This window comes from Rhipicephalus sanguineus, chromosome 1 (genome assembly GCF_013339695.2).
Source record: "Rhipicephalus sanguineus isolate Rsan-2018 chromosome 1, BIME_Rsan_1.4, whole genome shotgun sequence".
Taxonomy (NCBI): domain Eukaryota; kingdom Metazoa; phylum Arthropoda; class Arachnida; order Ixodida; family Ixodidae; genus Rhipicephalus; species Rhipicephalus sanguineus.
Window position 1 is genome coordinate 190,468,130 of NC_051176.1, and position 23,491 is coordinate 190,491,620.

Sequence of the window (23,491 nt, forward strand, 5' to 3'; positions counted from 1 at the left end):
GGTTTCAACTGTATAGCATTGAATGGATGCCAGGATTCCAAATACACACGTATTTGAAATTTTTCAAAAACGTTTCACCCCCTTTAAATAAAAGTCATAGGCAACATATTCCCTTTGAGTGTCGATTTTTCTGAGAAAACTTTCCCACATGGTCAAATTACTTTATTGCCGGTTCTGATGTAAATGTGTAAAGTCGGGAAAAATTGTACAGAAAAGAGAAAGTTTTTTGGTGTCAGCATTACTCAGAAGTGCAAAACGTTCAATATGTAGTATTTCAGAGCGTGGTATTCCTTGAAACACTGGTCTACGCACATTGCCTTATCGCCGTCTGCACACATAACACGTGTCTCCTTTCTCTCCTTGGAGCGACGAGCTGTACTGGCAAACATCGGCATCTTCTCTGCATGTGGCTGCCTTGGGCAGAGTAACTCGGTAATCAAGAACGAGAATACCTCGTGAGTGTCTATGATAACAATCTAAGAGCAGCGCCACTAAAGATTGAATCAACTTCCACCATCCCTGCAAGGGAGTGCCGATAAAGATAAAATAAAGTTTTGCACGCCTCCTGGTGTGATTACACGGTGACACTGAAACCACGAGGGCGTGCTCATCAGCGTTGCCGCAGAACGCCTGACGCTAGAAATCAGTTCTGTTTATCTCCGCGAGAATGTAGCACACATCATTTCTGACACTTCCCAGAGAGCATGTATCGTCATTACAGCGCGAATTTCAAGTGGAGGGTCGAAAACTACCCGTACGGCAAAGACACTGCGGGACAAAACCACCGCCGTACCAGTACAGCAAAAACACTCAAAGGATTAAAACTTCAACTGTAGAAAAGAACGGTAACCATTCATGTTATCTGTCCTTTTTTGAGCTTTTTCTGGCAGTTTTCGTTCCTTTGCACTCGCGAGAGAGTGCTGGCCCTTCGGTGTTCTATCGTTGTCCATCGCTCTCGCAAAGGTACTGAAGGATCAAGTATTTACCACTGGGCACATACATCAGGACTTGGTGTTTCAAGTTATTTTATGGCCTTACGAGACTGGTGTCTGCACGCCACTCGACAGTGGGGCAGCACTTGCTGCCACCACCAAGGGGGTGGAAGGGTCACCACCTGAACACTCTGTGGAGCCGATAGACCTATGAGGCTTTTACGACATTTTGTTCTTGGAAACCCCCAAGGTTCCTCATCACTCTGACCTAAGAATCTTCTGATATCATGCCACTGCTTATTTTATGAACAATGTTCTGAAACTGTGCATTGCCAATACTTTTGATTTCAGAGTTTTTGCATTTGTTCTTTTCCCACTAGTTCAAGGAGGCCGCTGCTTGACATTTTTGATGCCTTGTACAGTGGAACTTCGTTAACCGTACCTGACGGGAGCACGAAGGAACTACGTGCTATGCGGTACTACAGTTTACCCGAAAATAAGAATTTGCACTTACTTGCGTGTAAAACGAACATGTTTCGCAAGAACACCAAGAACACGTTTATTCAGTGAAAATCAGACGCCAGAAGTCGTCACTCTCGTTTGCCGCTTTGGCGGCCTCGCAGCGACAACTGCAGCTTCAAAGCCATCCAAGTCGATGGCCAATTTGTCCATCAAGCCGTTCTTTCCGCGAACACCCCGCATCACGTCAAGTGCTTGCGCTGCTTCAGCTACTGAGGGACCCAGCACATCCTCCCGCTCAGCGTTGTTGTCGTCGTCCTCCTCCTCATCACCGTCGCTAGCGCTCGTAATTTGCCACAGACAGAATTGATGATGTCACTGTCGGACAAATATTCACACGTTTCGACTTCTTCGTCCACATCGCAAACGTAGCGACGGCACTTTGTCGCCGCCACCCTGTCGCTCCAAGACTTCGGCGATCAGCGCCTCGCATTCGCTGTCGTCGATGTCTTCTTCGGTCGCATTCGCTTCGCTTGGGCTCGTTGGTTGGGCGGGCACAACAAACTGTGCACACATGACCAGTTTTGGACAGTAGCAGTTCTACCTGCTGCCAAGAATAGGCCAGCAAGTGTATGGCACTAGCATGACAATGCTGTATGTTTTTTCCACTTTCCATGGCAAGAAGCATCCTTCGCAGCAAGTTTTTTCGGTACCGGTGCTTCACCGACCGAATGATACCCTGTCCAAGGGCTGGGACAGTGCAGTTGTGTTTGCTGCGAAACTCCAGCTTCACGGTGGAAGTTGTCAAGTTGCACATGTGCCGGCGCGTTGTCGAAACCATTACAATTTTTCTCACCGCTTGCAGTGAAGCGAACGGGTCCAGCAGGCGCATGTATTCCTCAAATAGCTTCGAGGTCATCCAGGCCTTGGTGTTGAAGCGATACAACACGCCTGAGGGAAGTCGTCCACCCTTGAAGCATCTCGGCTTCGCGGCCTTGCCATAACGAGGAGCGGCAGCTCTCGTTCCCGCCATGTGCAGCAAAGCCACCGATAACCTCTCTTCGCCTGCTACCCCCTTTGCAGGTCTCCCCTTTAAAAGCCGTCAAAGCAGCAGCCCGCCGCTTCCGGCCTGGGGGCTAAAAGGCGTCTGGTTTGGCAACATCTTAAAAGGGCTGTTTGTCCATGTTAAAGACGTCTTCTGGGGCATACTCCCCAAGGTATCTTGCAGCTTGCTGCTGGCCCAGTCCTCTGCACCGTCTTTGTCTGCCGCTGCACCTTCGCCGGAAACAACCTTTGTGGTAAGATTATACCGTGTCTTAAATCTAGCGAGCCAGCCACTATTGCAGACAAAACTGTCGTGGCCCATTTGTGTGGCGAAGCACTGCGCTTTTTCCGTGAGGAGGGGTCCACCTTACAGGCAAGTTTCTAGCCCTCGCATTTTTCAGCCAGCGCATTAACGCCTCCTCGACGTCTGGGTAGGTTGAACCCCTTAGGCGACAACGTTTGAGGTTGGACGGTGCGCCATTCAGCACCTTCTCCCTGGCTGTCCAAATGCCACAAACCGTTGTAAGTGGTAGGCCTTTCTCCCGTGCCAACACAGGCTTCTTCACTCCACGTTGGATGGCATTGACGATGTCTAGTTTTTTCCTTGATGGTCAGCACGTGATGCTTCACTTGCCTGTTTGACATTGTGTGATCGTGTCAACAATACGCGTCCACAGATGCACAATAGACAGTTATAGTTTAGCGGGTTTAACGGAATAGCGAGCTTAGCGGAATAGCAGGATCGAAGTGCGCATGCGCAGTACCGTAAACGACCCGTAGCGTTTACCGTACGCATGCTATCTTTCAGATTTAGCGTTAGCGTGTTTGCATGGTCAACGTAGTGTATGTAAAACATGGCGGCGGTTTTCGACGCCCGCTTCGAACTGAATTTAGCGTTGATGTCGACGGATCCACTTCTTTCGTAGCAAACGACTGTGTGAAATGGCTTCGCTTGCCTTCAGGTAGCTTCGACGACACAGTATTACGGATAACTTAGCGTAGTTTTGAGATCGTTTCCCCATTTCGAACGTCCCTAGGCCTATCTAAAAGATCGGTGTAAACAAGTCTGCAACATGAAAATTTTCGCTTTTGGTGCTTATTCATATTTATTTACTTTTATTTTACTAAAAAAAGGAGTAATATGCTGCGTGCGGGGATACAGGCAAGCATTCTCGGTTTTTTTCTTTTCACTTTTTCAACGCATTCACCCTTCGCTAGGTGGCGCCACCGTCCCAGCTTGTGCACGTAAACGCTATCCTGCTAAACTAAAACACGCTTTCCGCAACTAACGTTTGCGGCATGGTAATGCTATTCCCTTAACCCCCGCTATCACGCTAACGCTAAACTATAACTGTCCTATCATCGCAAACGTTGAGCCGGCTCTGAACACATCCAACGCGGTCAGAGAGACGCGGTCAACTTACAAACTACAGTAACAAAACCCTTCATCGTTGCGCTGCTCTCACGGACTCTCGCCGGCAACGAGCTGTAGCTAGGCCGCTCCGCGGTGGCCTCTGAGATGGCGCGCGGCGCAGTTCGAGGCTAGGCTCGCGCAATGGCCCCGGAGGTACGCGCGTATGCATGCAACGCGTAGCTCGAACGCCTCAAATTTTTGCGAACTCCGCGCATAATTGTTTGACCGTCGGAGCACGAGACTGCAACTGAGGACTATGATCGGCATTCGACAAGGGAATAGTACGCATTAACCGACATGTATACGATGTACAGCTCCGGCTTAAGCGTGCAATAAATGCATTAACTTAAGGGGTACTGACACCTTTTTTTCGAAGGCGAGTTTACTGTGCCATGCATATCTCCTGTATGCAGAGACGGCTCTGAGCAAGTGTGAAGCTCAGAAAATGCTGATAAGGCATTTTAATTTGATATTAAAGTCAATTTTTCCATGGCACACCTACTGACATCGACACTAGCTTGACGTCAGGCTACAGTACAATTCCTGGTGACTTCACGCAGCAGTCGCTAGGCGTGATGACGTTAGGTACAAAACTTCCAAGATGGCCGCTTGTGAGTCATCAAAACTTCCAAAATGGCCGCTTCTGCGTCACCAACGGAGCCACGTTGCGGAGCGGCCGTGGAAACGTCACTGTATATTGTGCGAGCACGTGACGAGAAGCGCATACCGTGTTGTGACGTCAGGGTACAGTAGGAACCGAACTAGCTTTTAAAACATACTGTAATTACTTTTTTCAGGGCGAACTCGCGCTTAGCACTACCTTTTCTAGCTCTTGAGGGCTTGAACTTTCATTTGACGCAAAAAAAAACAACACTGAAAATATTCGTGTCAGTACCCCTTTAAAAGGAAAACGAGTCGGGGATTCATATTAACTATGTTTAAAAATTTGCCGCGTACCTGCGTGCTTCACTGCAAATGTCGTCGAAAGACGATAGTCTTTGGCCGCCGTACTACACGAGTCCTGGTCTCATCCACGGCCACCCATGATGCTGTTGTCGAACAATTTCCGTCCTCGCATGATAAATGCAGTGGGGTTTGCTTGAACAGATTTAATTTTACCGCATTAGCACTGCTGGCATGCCATGTGTTCGTACTTCCACGACATGTCAGCAATGTTTGGGGTCGCGCGCGGTACTGTATAGCATGATAGTTTGCAAAGAAGAACTATTTGTGAGACCCGGTAGGCTTGCATGGCCTCCCAGTATTTGGCGGTTCTCAGCTGCATGCGCTTCTGGCGTTTCCTCTGTCTCAAGGCGGGCTCGCTTGGCTTCACGGTCTTTTGCACGCCTTGGGAGCCATCTTCTGGAGTTTCTGCTTCCGGCGCTGGTCCGCTGTGCCAGGGCATTCCTTGGTTACCCGTTCGGCACGAGCTTCGGGGCATCTCTTCTGCCGCCTGGTAGCCTCGCTTAGCCTCTCGGTCGCTGACGTATTCGCGCGGTCGCACAACTGGTCTGTAGCCTGTTGCTTCTGGGTGCGCCCTCGACATCACGATCTTTCACTAGCCGCTGGGCTCGTTGCTCGAAACGTTTCCTGGGCATGCTTCAAACGACGAGCGTCGGCACGAACGGCGCTTCTTTCTCCGCTGCGATTTGGTCGTAGGTCTTTTCCGTGCGTTGTCTGGGCATGTCTAGCAGAGTGGGTTGTACTTCATCAAGCGGCCATTTACCTTTTGCCTTGCCTCAGACAGCGCCTCCTCTACGTTGAATCGGCCGCATTGCATTGATAAAAACAGAGGAGGCGCTGCGTGAGATATGGAGGCCATCTGTCGCGCTATCGGAAACATCGGCTTCAGGAACTCCCGGCATATGCTGCCAGGTGGCAGCACCATAGGCGTCGTAGTGAAATCGCTGAGAAGAGGCACTTTTTGTGCATTGCGTCTCGCTTCTTTGAGCACTAGGATCTTTAGAATTACGTATCTATAGATTTTGTAATAAAGGAAGACACTGCATAATACCTAGGTAATGATGTTGCGCCTCAGATATGCGTAATATTTGTTTTTTAATCGACCACGCTGAAGTATGATCGCATACACCAGTTTCAAGTTAGGTGTCTTTAGGCATGGGCTTAAACTTTGGCCGGGTAGCTGAATCGAGTGACGCGCCGACAAAACAGACAGACAGACAGAAGACAGACCAAAATTTCTCCGTTTTGAAGTATCCCAAGAAAGACTATCGTCTTTAAACTACGGCTTATGTGGGTACGGTTTAACGAGATTCCACTGTACCAGGAAAACATGGTCAGCTTTCCGGCTGGTGTGGCTTCACTATGCATGACATGATATTTAGGGAGGGAGGTTACATTACTCGAAATAAAAACTGATATGCTGCAACAGTGCGGCCTCTTTTCAGAGGCTGATCAAAAAGGAGAGGTGCTTGTGAAGCCATAAGAAAAATATAATTTTTTGGCAAGAGTATCAACTGCCCACCACTGAGCTTAACAAGGGAACACGGCAAAACTTGCAAAGAAGCCTGAATGATGCCAGCCATGCCCACCACTATAACCAGAACATGGAATAACCAATGTTGAATACCCACACAAGGTTAAAACCTTGCTACCAGGAAACTTGGAAGTACAAAATGGAAGGGAGAAGAGGACAAGAAAGATTAAGAGTGAGAAAGAAAGACAAAGATGGGAGAGAAGGGAGACAGGAAAAGGCAACTGCTGATGTCCTCTAGACGAATCGATTGGGGGGTTCTGTCTATATGAAGCACGGGCCAAAGGGGTGTGTGTGCGCTGCCTCTGCCAGGGGCAACACACACTTAATTTAAAGGTCCAAACACCCAGAATAAGCTCAATTCCCAGGAGCCCCTTTTCCCTGCAAAGGGGCTCCTGGAAAAGAGCTCAGCCACACACAACCACGCGTGGGAGGGGGTCAAAAACTGTCGTAAGCTCCGATCCATGGGGACCTTACACACCAAAACGCCTACCGAAACAGACAACCCCGTGGGAGTGTCTTTTTCGTAAGCCTTCTCGTAAACGCAAAGGAATCTCATAAGCACATGGTAGTAGATCAAGATAAAATAATGGCTGTCAGTTCCTTTTTCAAAAGCACTAACAGCTCTCTCAACACAGCGCCAGCCAATTCATTCAAAAACCAACAGCTATGATTACACATCAAACGAGGCATGAATTGCTGCAATCTATGAAGTCACACAAGATCATCTCTCACAACAGTGTGTACTGCGCATGGAGGAAGTAAAAACTAAGGAGAGGCCCTATCGTATCCCAATGCATTGCGAAAAGTGTGGCAGAAGTGACGTCAGATTTATGGGGCAAACAAACCGGTATGGGGCAAACAAAACAGCAGACGCCCCGCGGCGTGCTCTCCGCGGTGGTTCGCTTCTGCTCGGATTTGTAGTCCCGGCGTAAACTTAGCGCGTATTGTGTGGTTCGCACGCAGTAAAATGTTGCAAGCAGACGTTTACCAGGCTGTTCGTGCGTGGCAGGCCCGAGCGCTGCGTGCTGAAATTCTTCGCGGAGCGCTTTTGTGCAACAGTACAGAAAGTACCGGTACGTGCTGTAATCAAAAACATTCAGCCTTTGCCTCATCGTATTCGAACTCACCTCGCAGTGACTTACGCGTTCTGCTGGGCGTTAGGCCTTTCTTTTCCTTTCTCGTAGCCCGATTTCCAGATCTATTGCCCGATTAGCGGTTATTTGCTCGTGTATATGGAGTGAGCGCAGTAGCTATTCGGCGCAACGCCAACCTATAGTTGACGTAACGTCACGTCGAAAGAAGACACCGCTGTATTGTATACGCGATCGTGCACGTAAAGTTTGTAATTCCAGTGCGCACGCAACGAGCGCACACCGCACTCCGTACAGTCACCGCACAGTCCGATAACAACAACAAAAATTTATTGCCATTTCGCTTGCACGGCACAGCCTCTAAAACGTACGATGCCTTCAGCGCCAGACGCCAAAAACAAAATTTCACGTGTGTTCCGAGTTGACACAACGAGTAAGAAGCAACAGAGCGCACATCCGAGAGCTCCGCATGCAAATACCATGCCTTAGTGATCAGTACTGAAGCGAACGTATACGTACACATGAAAGTGACAACCGGTACTGCCCGCAGTGCACGCGATTTGCACAGGGTATACGCAACAGCTGGACATTGCGTAGCTTTCCTAACGAACACACAGAAAGAGCAGCACGCGTGAATCGACTACAACCGCTTGCACGGCGAAAAACAAACTAAAAAAAGACTGCAAAGTTTCGCGATGCGCGCATGCGCTTGCGAACGTCGCGGCGGAAGTCGCGAAATGTTTCGCTGCGCCTTCGCTAGGAGGCGATGTGGGTGTTTGCGATGTGGAGGCTTCACGAATGTGACGTCAGGGCCTCTCCTTAGTATTCCTTCCTCCATGGTACTGCGTAATGAAGCAGGCAACCAAAGCAGTTTAAAAAGTTCTCCAGATGATGAACATCTCCATTCAGCTTTCAAATTAATGCACAAGTGCACCATATACCTTTCTAGCAAACATTTGCCTTGCACAGAAACAACCAAGGCACAGATGCTAGGAGGCATAGATGCTTAAGGGCATAATAGACACTAAGGAGAAACACCAAATCAGTTAAGACTGATAAAGTCACCATAAAAAAGTTTCTAGTTTCACTTATTTTGTTACAATAGTTTGATTATTAGAAGAGAAAATTAATGTCAAAGTTACATTCATTAAAATTTCATACCAAAACCCCTAGGCCAGTATGTGTCATATCACAAATTGTTTCCACTGATTGCAGAGTAGTCTACTTTTATCAATAAAAGTTTCACTAAACTGGATAAAATGCTGAAATCTACGATGTCAGAGTCAACTAGTCCAATAACTTCCATGCAGTGTCTTTTCTCGCTTACCAAGCTTCTTCGTGCAGTAACAGCGGCATTTTTATACTGTATAATGGCAATTTACCAGCGCAGTTAAAAACGTTTCTCTCTTCAAGTGTCCCTTGAATCTGCATTGTCTACAAGGACAGCTTTTCCTATAATATAGTTATTGCAATTCTTATAGGTAGCAATTACCTCACACCCTACATGTGTTAAAATGTACCATACTCAGCTACAAACTCTGAGAATCCACCATTTCCATTGCACTATGTTGTGTACTAGCCAAAAGCAAATAAAGGCAAATTTGCAAAAAAGGAGATGAGGTCAACGTGCCCTGATTTTCTTAAACTCATCAGATAACTCATACATATTATACCCTAAAAACACATAAGCAACAGTTATAACAACCAATAAGAACACACTTTCACTCCTGCAAGCTCAATCTCTATCAAATATTAACAAGAGCCATCAAGAATACTGCTTGCAGCTCATGCATCAAGTTGTCGCTTACCTGTGAAAGAACTGTTGTGGCCTGCAGTGCATTCTGGAAAGAGAAGAGAAAGGTTGAGCTAGTACAAATGTTACATTGCTGCAACATGCAGGTGCGCCTTGATTGCAACAACACACAGTTCGAGGTTCCGAATAAAATATATACAAGTGGACATGTTTAAACAGCCTACAGAGCAATTTTCGGAGCAAAATATTCTGAATTTAAAAGAAGGGACATTTCTGGAGCCACATATTTCAAATTAGGAGCTGCTTGATTTTTGCAGGACTGCCCGAATCTGGATCCCATCAGTGAAGTAAGCAATGATAGCTCTTACAATATCTCTTCTTTATTGGCTGAATTCCTACATGAATGAAACCCTAGTTTGACATCGCCTGACTTGAGAATATTCAACATACCATAACCTTTTGTTCAAATGGGCTTAGAACATCCATTTGTTTCATTTCATACAGTTCTCATTCCAGATTATTACGATATGCCAATTTACTTTGTAACCATCCAAGTTTAGGAAACATCATGCCCCAACAAGGCACATGAAATGTTCGATATTTAGATAACTACATATTGTGCAAAAAGAATATTGCATGTTTGAAATCAGCACACAAATACGTGTACCATCGGCAAATTTCATCAAAACCAATACAGAATATCAAAAGAAGTCTTAAATTCCAGTGTGCACCCCCCCCCCCCCATGTGATAACCTGCTGACAAGTGGAAAGTGATGGGCATAATGACTTGGTTACTGTGAGCCACTTTGCTGGCTGTCACACTGATGGCTGCATCTTGCACATTCGTAAGATCCACAGTGGTGTGACAATGTGTTCAGAATGGTTCGCGTTTCGCACACTGTACGCAATTTATTTTGGCTGGGGAATATCAAGAATTCATATCACACCAAGAGCAATGACCTCATTGCTGTTTTATTATATATTTTTATGCCTTAAAAACAAACTCTGAGGCCACTGCATGGCCAATAAACTCCTGGTGAGCCCTCTGTTAGAGTGCTTCTAGAACATTACAACACATTTACAATGTGGTAACTTGCAGATTGCGGTGTAGCTTTGCATCAAATGAATTTCTATTAGCTAAAACTGGATACTTTATTCAGCGATGCTACCGAGGACTTCTGATTTGGAGCAATTTTTGGAGCAGCAAAATTTCCGCTTTGGAGAACTTTGGAGCAGTAAAATTTTCATCTTGGAGCACTTTGGAGCAGATAATTTTATATCCTGGAGTGCAATACAGAAGGATATTGCATTAACATTCAAGCACCTGAGTATTATTATGGGGCTCTTATGAAGGCTAGAAATATTTCGATTCATTGCAAATCTCGTGGAAAAAATCATCTCAGGAGCATAGGCGTGGGCGCCCCCCCCTAATCACCTAAGGGGGGGGGGCGAAATCTGCCCCGTACATTGACCCTTGCGATAGCAATTATACAGACACTCTCGGCGGATTTTTGCCGTCGCCGTTGCCGTAATTTTCCGTATAAAGTCCAAATTAATAACATCACCACGCGCATTCTAGCTGCGGGTAAAAGTTCGCGAGCGCTGGCGACGAACGCGGTTGAAGCGGAGATTAAACTATCCGGCCGTCTGTCTCCGCCGCACGAACAGCGCATGAGATAACATCTTCCCGCGTGCGGGCCTGCCGTCGATTGCTCATCAAACAGAGAGGAAACGCCCCGCCCGTCTTTCGTAAGGAGCATGACGGGATGCCAGGGGAGCGGAAGGGGGGGGGGGCATCGTTCGAAGGGCGCAGTCGCTTGCGCGCGCGCTATCTCGAGGCATCAGGAGACGGCTCGTAAACTTTCTGTGCTCTCAACGCTTACTTCGCGTTTAGAAAACTCTGAGCAAGAAAACGCTTCGGTTCCTGGAAGGAAGGAAACAGGAAAAGGAGAAGGCAGGGAGGTTAACCAGAAACACTTCCGGTTGGCTACCCTACACTGGGGGGTCGGGGAAGGGGAATAGAAAGACGAGAAATAAAGAGGAGGAAAGAGAAAAAAAAAGGGAGAGAGAAGAGATGCAGTGCATTCACTACAGCGTGCGGGATTGCACCACAAGTCAGAGGCGTTCGCATAAGCCCGTAGGGGCCATATTCCCTTAAACCAGCGTTTTGTTGAGTTACGCGAGATCGGATCGAAGAGTTAGCTGCTAGTCTTACTTCGTTTCACAATACAATTTTTTGGTATCACATTCATTTCTTCGCTCTTAAGCAAAACTTAGTTTTTTTTAACCGTCAGTTATTGACCCTCGAAAGTGCGGGGCGGACGTGTAACATGGCGTAGCCGCTTCACTGTGGGCCGTCAGCGACGGGCCCGCTACTGACAGCTGCGCATTTGCGGCTGCTCAGACCAGGAGATATGCTTTTATTAATCAGATGACATTTTTAAAAAAGGAACCAAAAAATTCGAATTAGAACTCTAGCACGTGAGCTCGAAAGGGCAGGGCCTTTTAGGGGGTATTTACCGCAGAGTAATTACAAACTCAGACGTGCTGGCGGAAGGAATTACGAAAAAGCTGTTCTGGATGAAGATCCATGGATAAAGTATATCTGAGGAAAAGTGTCAACGCGTTTCCACCGTTCGCGTGCTCTTCCATAAACGCGAAGCAAGGAAAATTCGATATTGTCCCATATATCTACTGCGAGCGATCCCAGATTTCACTCCGCGATGTCCGGAAACAGAAGTGACAGACATTTTAGCGGCACTCATGTAGTTATTACTGAACATTGCTTTCCTTACGTCGTGCGACGCTTGAAACGAGCTATCAGCAGCGTTTCTGGAACAGACGACGTCCGCCGATGAATCGCCGTCGCACTTTCTCGCTACCGATAGGCCTAGACGTCACGAGCCTCTGCGGAGAGGGCGTTTTGCTGTCGAGCCGACTCGCAGAACAGAAGCTGCGTCGGCACCGTGCATGGCATCGTGGCTTACTCGGAACGCACGCGCGAGCGCTATTTATTCAGCGGAATAATTCTTGGTCCATGATTGCGACTTTATTGGCAGCCCCAAGATCGAGCTGCACATGTTCTGACGCGCCGGCGGTGCGATTGCCGGTGATAGACGCCCCCAATCCCGAGACTTTGGCGCAGTTTGGCGCAAATTTCGTCGATATTATCAGGGTGGCGCAGTAAATACAATTTGGCGCACTTTGGCGCAGTTGGCGCAGGAGTGGAATCACTGCATATTTCATGGGCTTTCTTTGCAACATGGAAAAAAGGACGATGTGAAACATATCACACAGGAAACAATTCAATTGGTGGTTTCTAAAGGTGCTCTGCAACTCTGCATTCATAATTTGGGTTTCCAGCTAATAATTAAAAATTCAATTCATTAAACATAATGAATGAGTTAGTTAACAGAGTACTGACACAACATTTTGAAGGCAAGATAACTTGCGGAATAGATTTGTGTGGACACGTGTCACACATCATCTATGAAATAACGGATAATATAGCCTAGAACATATTTAAAAATCAATTTAAGTGCATGTCGCGCCACTGCACACGAAATGCGCCTTCGGTTTTCTTGTAAACAACCAAACACCCCCTGCGTCATGAGTTTGTGTTGGCTACCACGATCCTTGCAAGCACTCTCTCCTAGCAGACCTTTCCAACGGAAACAGTGGGCAGACTTGCATGGGAGCACAAAGACTGATGTTCTTGCCTTGGCAGTGCATTTTTGGGGGGTCACGCATATTTACAATAATAATGATATTTGTGGTTTAACGTCCCAACACGCATATTTACAATGCCTCAGAGGGATTATAGCAGCAGCCAGGAAGCTCTCATTGAAAGAGTTGTCAACGTGGTGCTCATGTGCATGCAGTATTGTGTGCTAACATAGCTAGCTATGTTGACATGAAAACCCCTCTGGGTCCCACCTAACAGGCGCTCTCTAAACTGAAACTGCAACTGAGCACTAAAAACCGTCTCCAAAACACTAAACCCTCCCGCACTCGAGCAAACAAGCATTCCAGCCATGATAGGTGGGTCGTCAGCTACCTATTGCAACAGAAAAAAACAAGATGCAAATTTTTGTGTCAGTGCTCCTTTAAAGGGACACTAAAGTGAAACAATGAATCTGTTTAGATTGATAAAGTGTTCTCTGAGAACTTTAATGTCATTAATTTCACCATTATAAGTTCATTATTCCAGAAGAAAATCAAGGTCAGAGTACAATTTTTAAATTTGTCGTATTTTAGTGTATTAGTGTACTTGTCGTATTTTGGCGACATTGGACCAACGAAATTTCTTGAAGCTTGGTATATTAAGTCTGCGGCCTCCTCAGACGTCAATCAACCTCATTTTTACTGATTAGGAGCTACGTAGGCCCCAGTAGACGCCATCAAAATATACGATGTCGCAGCGTTTGGTGCGGGAAATTCAAGGTGGCGTCACCACCTGCATTTTTCTTTTTTGCGCGTCTTCTCGCTTACCAATCGTCTTCTCGCGAAGTGCGCGAGAAGACGCTTTATAAATGCAGTTAAACTTTATAGACTTTATAACTTCGAGAAGACTTTATAAATGCAGTCAGGTATATTGCCATGTGCATTCTTTTCAATGTCCTTGGTTAGCACAATCATGTTCTTACATTTCAGTCGTTTCCACTTGCATGCTCACAGTAAACAACCAATTTACATGGCTTATTTATTTAGAGCTTAATGTATAAGTGTCATGGTTACCACATCATAAAAAAAAGTTGTGGCGAGGCCTCCGCTAGCGTGCTTTAACCCTTTAGCCCTTTGAAGGTTGTTGACGTATATATACAAGGTTGCAGACAAGTCCCGAACGGTCAATACCATACATTTATGGTGCCATCTAAATGTTCAAAAGTACAACTCTAAGAAGAACTCAATAAGCACACACTGACACGCTTCCATCATGAGCTGCACATGCTAACCGGAATATTTACTTAACTGAAGGAACATTGTTTCGCGTCGCTAAGCGCTTTCTTACATCTAACGCGACAGCCTTTGGTAGGCTAAATAACACTCGGATTCAAGTGGAACACCAACGAAAGTTTTGACATATGCCTTATTTCCTTCACTGTCACTAACTCCACATTGATTGAAAAGGGGGACACAACACTGCCGAAGCACCTTCAGCAGTTAAAGGGGTGGTGCCACCAAATTTGTGGCTTGCGCGTTCTGTGCTGTAAGCGTTTCCTATAGCTCCAGGAAGCATGATGCACGCACCAAGATTCATGTATTCTCGATAAATAATTTAATATCGCCTTTTCATATGGACAACTTTCGGTTTCGGTTTCTGGGCGCCGAGGTTGGGCCAGTGACGTAGAAGTGTAGGAGGCGTGGTCACGTGACCACACAAGGCTGTGACGCACTTAGCCAGGAAGCGATCGAAACTCGGCGAGTGATGTAGCAACCGATGCTTTGCCGGTACTATAGTGAACTAGAATATATTCTAGTTCACTACAGCCGGTACGTACGTTGCGGAAGTGGCGGAGGTCCGGAGGTCACTCACGTTACTACAGCAGATTTGGTGTGACGTCACTACAACTTTCGTTGCCCATCCTACAGATCTACGTCAGTGTTGGCGCACTAGCGATGGGTTTCTATCGGGAGAATGGGCATTTAGGTACACTTTGGAAGTGAATTAAAATATATTCTAAACGTTTGCTGTGTCCGACCCTTCGTGTGGAGTGTCCTTGCATACAGAGGAAACCCGCAACAGGCTTGTTATAGCCTCGAAATTTGACGGCACCACCCCTTTAATGTATAGTAAAAAAAAGAATGACACGTGTTTCCCTACCGCATTTGCGAGGCGCATAAACACACATGCTTCAAGCATGTGCATCAGTCATGCAGTGTCGTTCGTCTGCTTCGTTGGACATAAACAAGATGGCGCTGACAGTTGGGATGGCACCTACTAAATGGCACTGCGTATTTTGCATAAGGTCTATTGTACATCACCGCAAATAAATAAGTCCCAAGTGGAGGAAGTATGCATATCTACCATGCTGTCTGTATATTGCTCCAGGCACGTGTGCACTTACTGTGCTTAAAGCAATGCAAGCTCTGCTACTAGCACCAGGCAATCGCAGCTGCCCGCCATGACTCGATATGGTGCCGCGAGTACTACAAGGAGACATGGGAGCACATTTCTGTTTCTTAACAGCTCCGCCACCTTGCGGGATTCTGCAGAACTGATTTGCAGTGTGTATCCATGTGCTTCGAGTTGTCGATGAATTCGCCTCGCGCTGCCAATTGCTAGCTTCCTGGTTAGCTCAATTAGTAGAGCGATTGCCCCGGAAAGGTGCTGCTCCCGGGTTTAGTCCCTGGACCAGGATGAATTTTTCAAGCAACCAAGAGGCTTTCTTTCTGAGAAATCCGTATGGATTTCCTTGTGGCTTTGTGCTACAAACCAGTGGTTGTCAATTTCTTTTTCCTACATGAAAGCTTCCTCAAAAGTGGCCATTAAGGAGGCAACTGGCAACCACAGAAAAACTTTTCTTGAACCCTTGACTATGTGACCTTGAGAGAGGACAGCAGCAGCACAACACATCACCACAGTGGAAGTCATCAGAAAGATGGTAAAGGAGCAAAAATGAATTCTTTTTGATCATCTGAGTACAAGCACTATGGTGTGAGCGCTGAACACCCATGACCATTCATAGAAATTACATCAATACAAAAATGACCACTAGCAAGCTACATCTGGGTAAAATGACTAAAAATTTTTCATCCACACAAACTTTGCAATTTACTGAAATCTTTCCTGCCAGTCATCAAAGCGTTATCCCCTCGTCTGCTGCAGCACCTGCCTGTGCATGAGCACAGTCAATTAAAAACAGCAAATTTGTAAAAGGAGTTTAGCACATTCATCTAAGTTTCCCTGTCCACATCAATCCTATTGGCCGTTCAACCCAAGCATTACAAGCACGCCCTATGTTCAGCCTATACGATAAATATGGGGCTGCCAAAAGACCAGCTACAAACACACCATTTTATGACTGCATAAGGCACTAAGCTATAGTATCATCATTCCTACCTGAGGTGATGTGGCTAGTGATGCTGGAATTGCAAGGCCAGGCTACACAAAGAACAAAAAAATAAATAAATAAAAGCACATCAAAATTGGGAGACATGTGAAACACAAAATTCACAAAAAAAAACTGCACATTTTCGTGTTCTTACTTTTCCCAATTCCACTAGCTAGTATTGTAAGAAAGAGCTATTAGTAAGTGCTGTTATAAATTTTGAGAAAGAACTATTGGAAATTTTCAGTTAGAATGACATTTTGGAGGATGGCACCAGGCATCGCTGTTGGCACAATTTGACACAGCTGGCGCTACTGTTATCATAGGGCCAGTGCAACACTGTTACATTTCGAGCATTGGGCTTCCACATTAAAAATGCACTTTGGAACCTTTGATGTACAGTTGAAATGAGACATCTTTTTCTTTAGTATAACGACTGCTAAGAGCACTTGCTCATAATAACTATGTCATGCCGTTGCAAATCTGGCTGCTAAAGGTAATGGCATCTTCAGCTGATGGCACTAGTGGCACTTTCTGTGCACTAGCCCTGTGCCTTATGTTCAGATGGGAAGGCCATGATACGAGTGCGCACCATTGCGCCACCGTGGAGATTGACAGTGGAGCGTGGTGTAATCCCATCGCTCAGAGCATGGCGGCAGGCAACGTGGCGAGGTCTTATCAGTGAAACGGTACTATTCTGGACAGTGTCGAATTCCGCCATATTGTCAAAATTTGTAATGGCGCCATTTTAAGCCAGTCAGAGAGACCATGGCAGCTCTCTGGGCCAATCAAAGTTGACTAATGGCAGAATTTGGCAACATGGCAGAATCTGACAGTGTCTAGAATAGCACCCCAGGTGTAACTTACTGTTAGTGCAGCCACAAAACATGGCCGGACTAGAAGTAAAATGTGCGCGAGCTGTATGTAGTCAAGCCATGCTCACACAAGGCTACTTCTGCTGCTGGGATCCCACCGGACAGTGAAGGCAATGCAAAAATTTCAGCAACCTTCGGCGAGCTGGTATAAATCTGATTCAGCACAAGCGAATGGAGAAAGACTAACATACACTGGACACACGACGATTTGCATGCTACTTTCATTGTCTGGTTTTCCATCGTTTGCACTTTTATATTGAATACAAATTGGCACTGGAAATTGCTGTCTGCGAAATTTCGACTTCGGAATGTCTCTCCCAGAGGACGCTGCAGTCAAAGATTTGAGTTTGGTCACAGAACACCTTGGTTTGGTGGCTTACACGTTCGTCTGGCCCATACCGGAACGTGAAACTCAGGCAGTGTTCGACACAATTTCCCCTCTACCACCACAGTGCCAGTGCAGCTCAGCCGACGAACCCATGTGGTTGGCTCTGATGTAAGTGTACAAGTCAAAATTACGCCCACATGACACGAACTGTAGACGCTGGAAACGAAAGTATGAGCATTACTTAGCCCTAAATTTTTGTTTTTCAATCCTTCAGTAGTGTACATAACATTTTTTGAAAAAACAGTGAAATGCCATAACCCTGAATACTCAATATGTTGCCTAAGTAGATGAAACTATCAAAGTGAATATATACAGGGCATAATGTGCTGCTATATAATCAGCCTACTGCACAAAAAATCCATTTAAAAGCAACTAAACAGTCCCCTGTGGCTTAAGGACCATGTAGGAAACTACAGTAATCCCTTATTGTAACGAAGTAAGCAGGATGGCGAAAAAAAACTTTGTAAGGGGTATTCTGATATAAGCGACCACTTGAGAAAAGCCAAAACAGTCGAGCTTTAATTGCACTGCAACTGCGAGGAAGTCAAAACACAATGTATTCAGTGAAGCAAAACTGCATTCGGGGGCACAAAAGGCAGCGAGCTTTGGTTGTTTCAAGTTCTTGCCGGGTGCGAGCAACCCCTGCTCCAATTTGATCAAGCATTGCATGAGGCCGTGGTTGCCACCCATGCATTCAACTTTATTTCGCTGCAGGCGCAGGTACTCCTGCGTCTGCACCATAATTGGCATTTCACGTGGCTCTTTGTCCTCGTCTGGGCCACCAACAGTGTCAATTATCTCCGCATCCGTCGCTGGGGCGACCACAGGAGCCTCTTAGCCAGCAATTTTATGAACAGCCTCGTACAGATAGCTGCAAGTCCAGTCATCATCAGGGTCACTGACGACGGCACAGGAAAAGACGGCCTGCGCAAAGCAGTTGGTGACCTTCGAAGGTGCGGGTTCTTTCCATGAAAAGTTGAGCAAATGGACCGCATCAAGCAAAGCAATGTTGTACCTCTTGCTGGCGCCACATGCTGTGAGCATGTGCTGCAAAAGTGCCTTGCAGTACAGCTTCCGGGTGGTCTCGATGCCCTGATCCCTTATCGATGCCCAGTACCGCAATTGTGTTTGCAGGCAAAAATTCCAAAGCGATCGCCTTGAGGTTAGCCATTGATCACTGTATACCACAAAAACAGACAAGGCACGCCTAACGAAGCACCCTGAATAGCACAATCACTTGGCCTGCAGCATGGATCCAAAGGCATGTGCCGTCGGTTTCTGGACAAAGTGACTGAATGCGGCAGGCAAAGCAGAAGCTTCAAAATGTCGTCAAGTCAAGACGTCTTGCTTTAGACATCTCAGCAACCATAAAACTTATCAATGTAGAAACAATGTTCGCTTTCACAAGCTGCCGGCGTCACAATCAAAGCGGTAGGATGCTACGAATCTCGGCAAACTATGGCTCAGCAAACATCGCTGCGTCGCCATGTTTTGTCGACGACAGAGACTTTTCATTGGCTGACTTAAAGTGACGTCAGGGGAACGTGAGCTGGGAAATCGTAATTGTGATTTTATAGTTACTAAATGAACCCGGATGATGAAACGAGTTGAGGTACAGTCGAAACCCGCGATAACGAAATCCCCGAGGGAACGAAATTCTCACCGCAACGAAATATTTTCGGAGCACCGGCGAACGCCCATAGGAGTCAATGCATTTCGTAACTCGCGACTACGAAAGATATTCATAGCGCAGTCCCTCATTAACGAAATTTTTGAAACACGAGTGCGCAAATAATCTACTCTCGCAACATTAACTACATTCGAAAACTGCTGAAATGCATTCATGCTACACTTAAATTGTGCAAAGCTATCGCTACAGCGCACTTGAGAAGCAGCCGCCATCATTGTTTACAAAAAAAAACAAAGCTGGGGACAATGATGATTATGGCTTGCCGAAACACCTGCTCGTTATCGCGGACTACGTAGCCAAATCCACATTCCTTATGGAGTTTCGTTCGTTGGCTTGGCTCTGTGCTTGGCTTTGTCGGCTTTGCGGGCACATGGTGGCATGTGTGGAGCCATTTGTGGAGCGTTTGCTTGGTCGCTTGGTGCAACGTGAACTGTGTGTTGCGATTGCTTCTTCAGATTTCGCTGCCTGCGAAGATGACGCCTCCAACGAAAAAAGCGGAAGTTCATCACGCTGGAAGATAGGGCTGCATTCATCAGTGAGGTAGAAAGGGGCAGGAAAAAAATTGACATCGGCGAAGAATTCGGCATTGTCAATTTTCTCGCTGTCAATTTTCTCGCTCGCTGTCCACGATTCTGCGCTGATCCGCGCTGATCCAGCGGAGCTGGAAGAAGGTTCGCCTGTAGGCGCACTTGATGACGATACTGGTGACAGCGCAGTGCCGCCGTCACTGACCAGTGCATGGGGCGAACTTTATGCCGTGGCAAACGTGATTCCCGATCGAGAGGCATGAAATTGCTGCATTGTAAGGCCCACCAAAGCAAGCTTACTGACTTTTTGGAAAATAGAATTTTTTTTTTTTTGTAATTTACATGTCTTTTCTGCCGCATTCTCGCGCCAACGAAATTCCCGCAAGAGCGAAATTTTGTGCTTTCCCCGCCGATTTCGTTATTGCGGGTTTCAACTGTATAGCATTGAATGGATGGCCAGGATTCCAAATACACACGTAGTTGAAAATTTTCAAAAAACGTTTCACGGCCCCTTTAAATAAAAGTCATAGGCAACATATTTTAACCCTTTGAGTGTCGAATTTTTCTGAGAAAAACTTTCCCACATGGTCAAATTACTTTATTGCCGTTTCTGAATGTATGAAATGTGTAAAGTCGGGAAAAAATTGTACAGAAAAGAGAACAGTTTTTTGGTGTCAGCATTACTCAGAAGTGCAAAACGTTCAATATGTAGTATTTCAGAGCGTGGTATTCCTTGAAACACTGGTCTACGCACATTGCCTTATCGCCGTCTGCACACATAACACGTGTCTCCTTTCTCTCCTTGGAGCGACGAGCTGTACTGGCAAACATCGGCATCTTCTCTGCATGTGGCTGCCTTGGGCAGAGTAAACTCGGTAATCAAGAACGAGAATACCTCGTGAGTGTCGATGATAAACAAGCTAAGAGCAGCGCCACTAAAGATTGAAATCAACTTCCACCATCCCTGCAAGGGAGTGCCGATAAAGATAAGAATAAAGTTTTGCACGCCTCTGGTGTGATTACACGGTGACACTGAAACCACGAAAGGGCGTTGCTCATCAGCGTTGCCGCAGAACGCGCTGACGCTAGAAATCAGTTCTGTTTATCTCCGCGAGAAGGTAGCACAATCATTTCTGACACTTCCCAGAGAGCATGTATCGTCATTACAGCGCGAAATTTCAAGTGGAGGGTCGAAAACGTACCCGTACGGCAAAGACACTGCGGGACAGAAAACCACCGCCGTACAAGTACAGCAAAAACACTCAAAGGATTAAAACTTCAACTGTAGAAAAGAACGGTAACCATTCATGTTATCTGTCCTTTTTGGAGCTTTTTCTGGCAGTTTATCGTTCCTTGTGCACTCGAGAGAGTGCTGGCCCTTCGGTGTTCTATCGGTGTCCATCGCTCTCGCAAAGGTACTGAAGGATCAAGTATTTACCACTGGGCACATACATCAGGACTTGGTGTTCAAGTTATGTTATGGCCTTACGAGACTGGTGTCTGCACGCCACTCGAGGACAGTGGGGCAGCACTTGCTGCCACCACCAAGGGGGTGGAAGGAGTCACCACCTGAACACTCTGTGGAGCCGATAGACCTATGAGGCTTTTACGACATTTTGTTCTTGGAAACCCCCAAGGAGTTCCTCATCACTCTGACCTAAGAAATCTTCTGATATCATGCCACTGCTTATGTTTAATGAACAATGTTCTGAAACTGTGCATTGCCAATACTTTTGATTTCAGAGTTTTTGCATTTGTTCTTTTCCCACTAGTTCAAGGAGGCCGCTGCTTGACATTTTTGATGCCTTGTACAGTGGAACTTCGTTAAACCGTACCTGACGGGAGCACGAAGGAACTACGTGCTATGCGGTACTACAGTTTACCCGAAAATAAGAAATTTGCACTTACTTGCGTGTAAAACGAAACATGTTTCGCAAGAACACCAAGAAACACGTTTATTCAGTGAAAATCAGACGCCAGAAGTCCGTCACTCTCGTTTGCCGCTTTGGCGGCCTCGCAGCGACAACTGCAGCTTCAAAGCCATCCAAGTCGATGGCCAATTTGTCCATCAAGCCGTTCTTTTCCGCGAACACCCGCATCACGTCAAGTGCTTGCGCTGCTTCAGCTACTGAGGGACACAGCACATCCTCCCGCTCAGCGTTGTTGTCGTCGTCCTCCTCCTCATCACCGTCGCTAGCGCTCGGTAATTTGCCACAGACAGAATTGATGATGTCACTGTCGGACAAATATTCACACGTTTCGACTTCTTCGTCAACATCGCAAAACGTAGCGAACGGCACTTTGTCGCCGCCACCCTGTCGCTCCAAGACTTCGGCGATCAGCGCCTCGCATTCGCTGTCGTCGATGTCTTCTTCGGTCGCATTCGCTTCGCTTGGGCTCGTTGGTTGGGCGGGCACAACAAACTGTGCACACATGAACCAGTTTTGGACAGTAGCAGGTTCTACCTGCTGCCAAGAATAGGCCAGCAAGTGTATGGCACTTAGCATGACAATGCTGTATGTTTTTCCACTTTCCATGGCAAGAAGCATCCTTCGCAGCAAGTTTTTTCGGTACCGGTGCTTCACCGACCGAATGATACCCTGGTCCAAGGGCTGGGACAGTGCAGTTGTGTTTGCTGCGAGAAACTCCAGCTTCACGGTGGAAAGGTTGTCAAGTTGCACATGTGCCGGCGCGTTGTCGACAACCATTACAATTTTTCTCCCGCTTGCAGTGAAGCGACGGTCCAGCAGGCGCATGTATTCCTCAAATAGCTTCGAGGTCATCCAGGCCTTGGTGTTGAAGCGATACAACACGCCTGAGGGAAGTCGTCCACCCTTGAAGCATCTCGGCTTCGCGGCCTTGCCAATAACGAGGAGCGGCAGCTTCTCGTTCCCTGCCATGTTGACAGCAAAAGCAACCGATAACCTCTCCTTCGCCTGCTTACCACCTGTGCAGGTCTCCCCTTTAAAAGCAAGCGTCTGGTTTGGCAACATCTTAAAAAAAAGGGCTGATTTGTCCATGTTAAAGACGTCTTCTGGGGCATACTCCCGCAAGGTATCTTGCAGCTTGCTGCTGGCCCAGTCCTCTGCACCGTCTTTGTCTGCCGCTGCACCTTCGCCGGAAACAACCTTTGTGGTAAGATTATACCGTGTCTTAAATCTAGCGAGCCAGCCACTATTGCAGACAAAACTGTCGTGGCCCATTTGTGTGGCGAAGCACTGCGCTTTTTCCGTGAGGAGGGGTCCACTTACAGGCAAGTTTCTAGCCCTCGCATTTTTCAGCCAGCGCATTAACGCCTCCTCGACGTCTGGGTAGGTTGAACCCCTTAGGCGACAACGTTTGAGGTTGGACGGTGCGCCATTCAGCACCTTCTCCCTGGCTGTCCAAATGCCACAAACCGTTGTAAGTGGTAGGCCTTTCTCCCGTGCCAACACAGGCTTCTTCACTCCACGTTGGATGGCATTGACGATGTCTAGTTTTTCCTTGATGGTCAGCACGTGATGCTTCACTTGCCTGTTTGACATTGTGTGATCGTGTCAACAATACGCGTCCACAGATGCACAATAGACAGTTATAGTTTAGCGGGTTTAACGGAATAGCGAGCTTAGCGGAATAGCAGGATCGAAGTGCGCATGCGCAGTACCGTAAACGACCCGTAGCGTTTACCGTACGCATGCTATCTTTCAGATTTAGCGTTAGCGTGTTTGCATGGTCAACGTAGTGTATGTAAAACATGGCGGCGGTTTTCGACGCCCGCTTCGAACTGAAT

General features: G+C 46.7%; 1 protein-coding gene across 3 annotated transcripts in view; it reads right to left on the reverse strand.

Annotated features, from left to right (window-relative positions):
- The window catches only part of LOC119404246 (cell division cycle and apoptosis regulator protein 1), a 221,614-nt gene that overhangs the window by 164,967 nt on the left and 33,156 nt on the right, over positions 1 to 23,491 (reverse strand). For 2 of the 3 annotated variants that reach the window (XM_049418286.1, XM_049418290.1), the window contains exon 5: positions 16,254 to 16,295. In XM_049418286.1, coding sequence (XP_049274243.1) covers positions 16,254 to 16,295 — 42 coding nt within the window. Of the gene's footprint in view, positions 1 to 9,245; positions 9,279 to 16,253; positions 16,296 to 23,491 lie in introns of all 3 variants that reach the window. The other variant, XM_037670826.2, reaches the window with a different exon arrangement.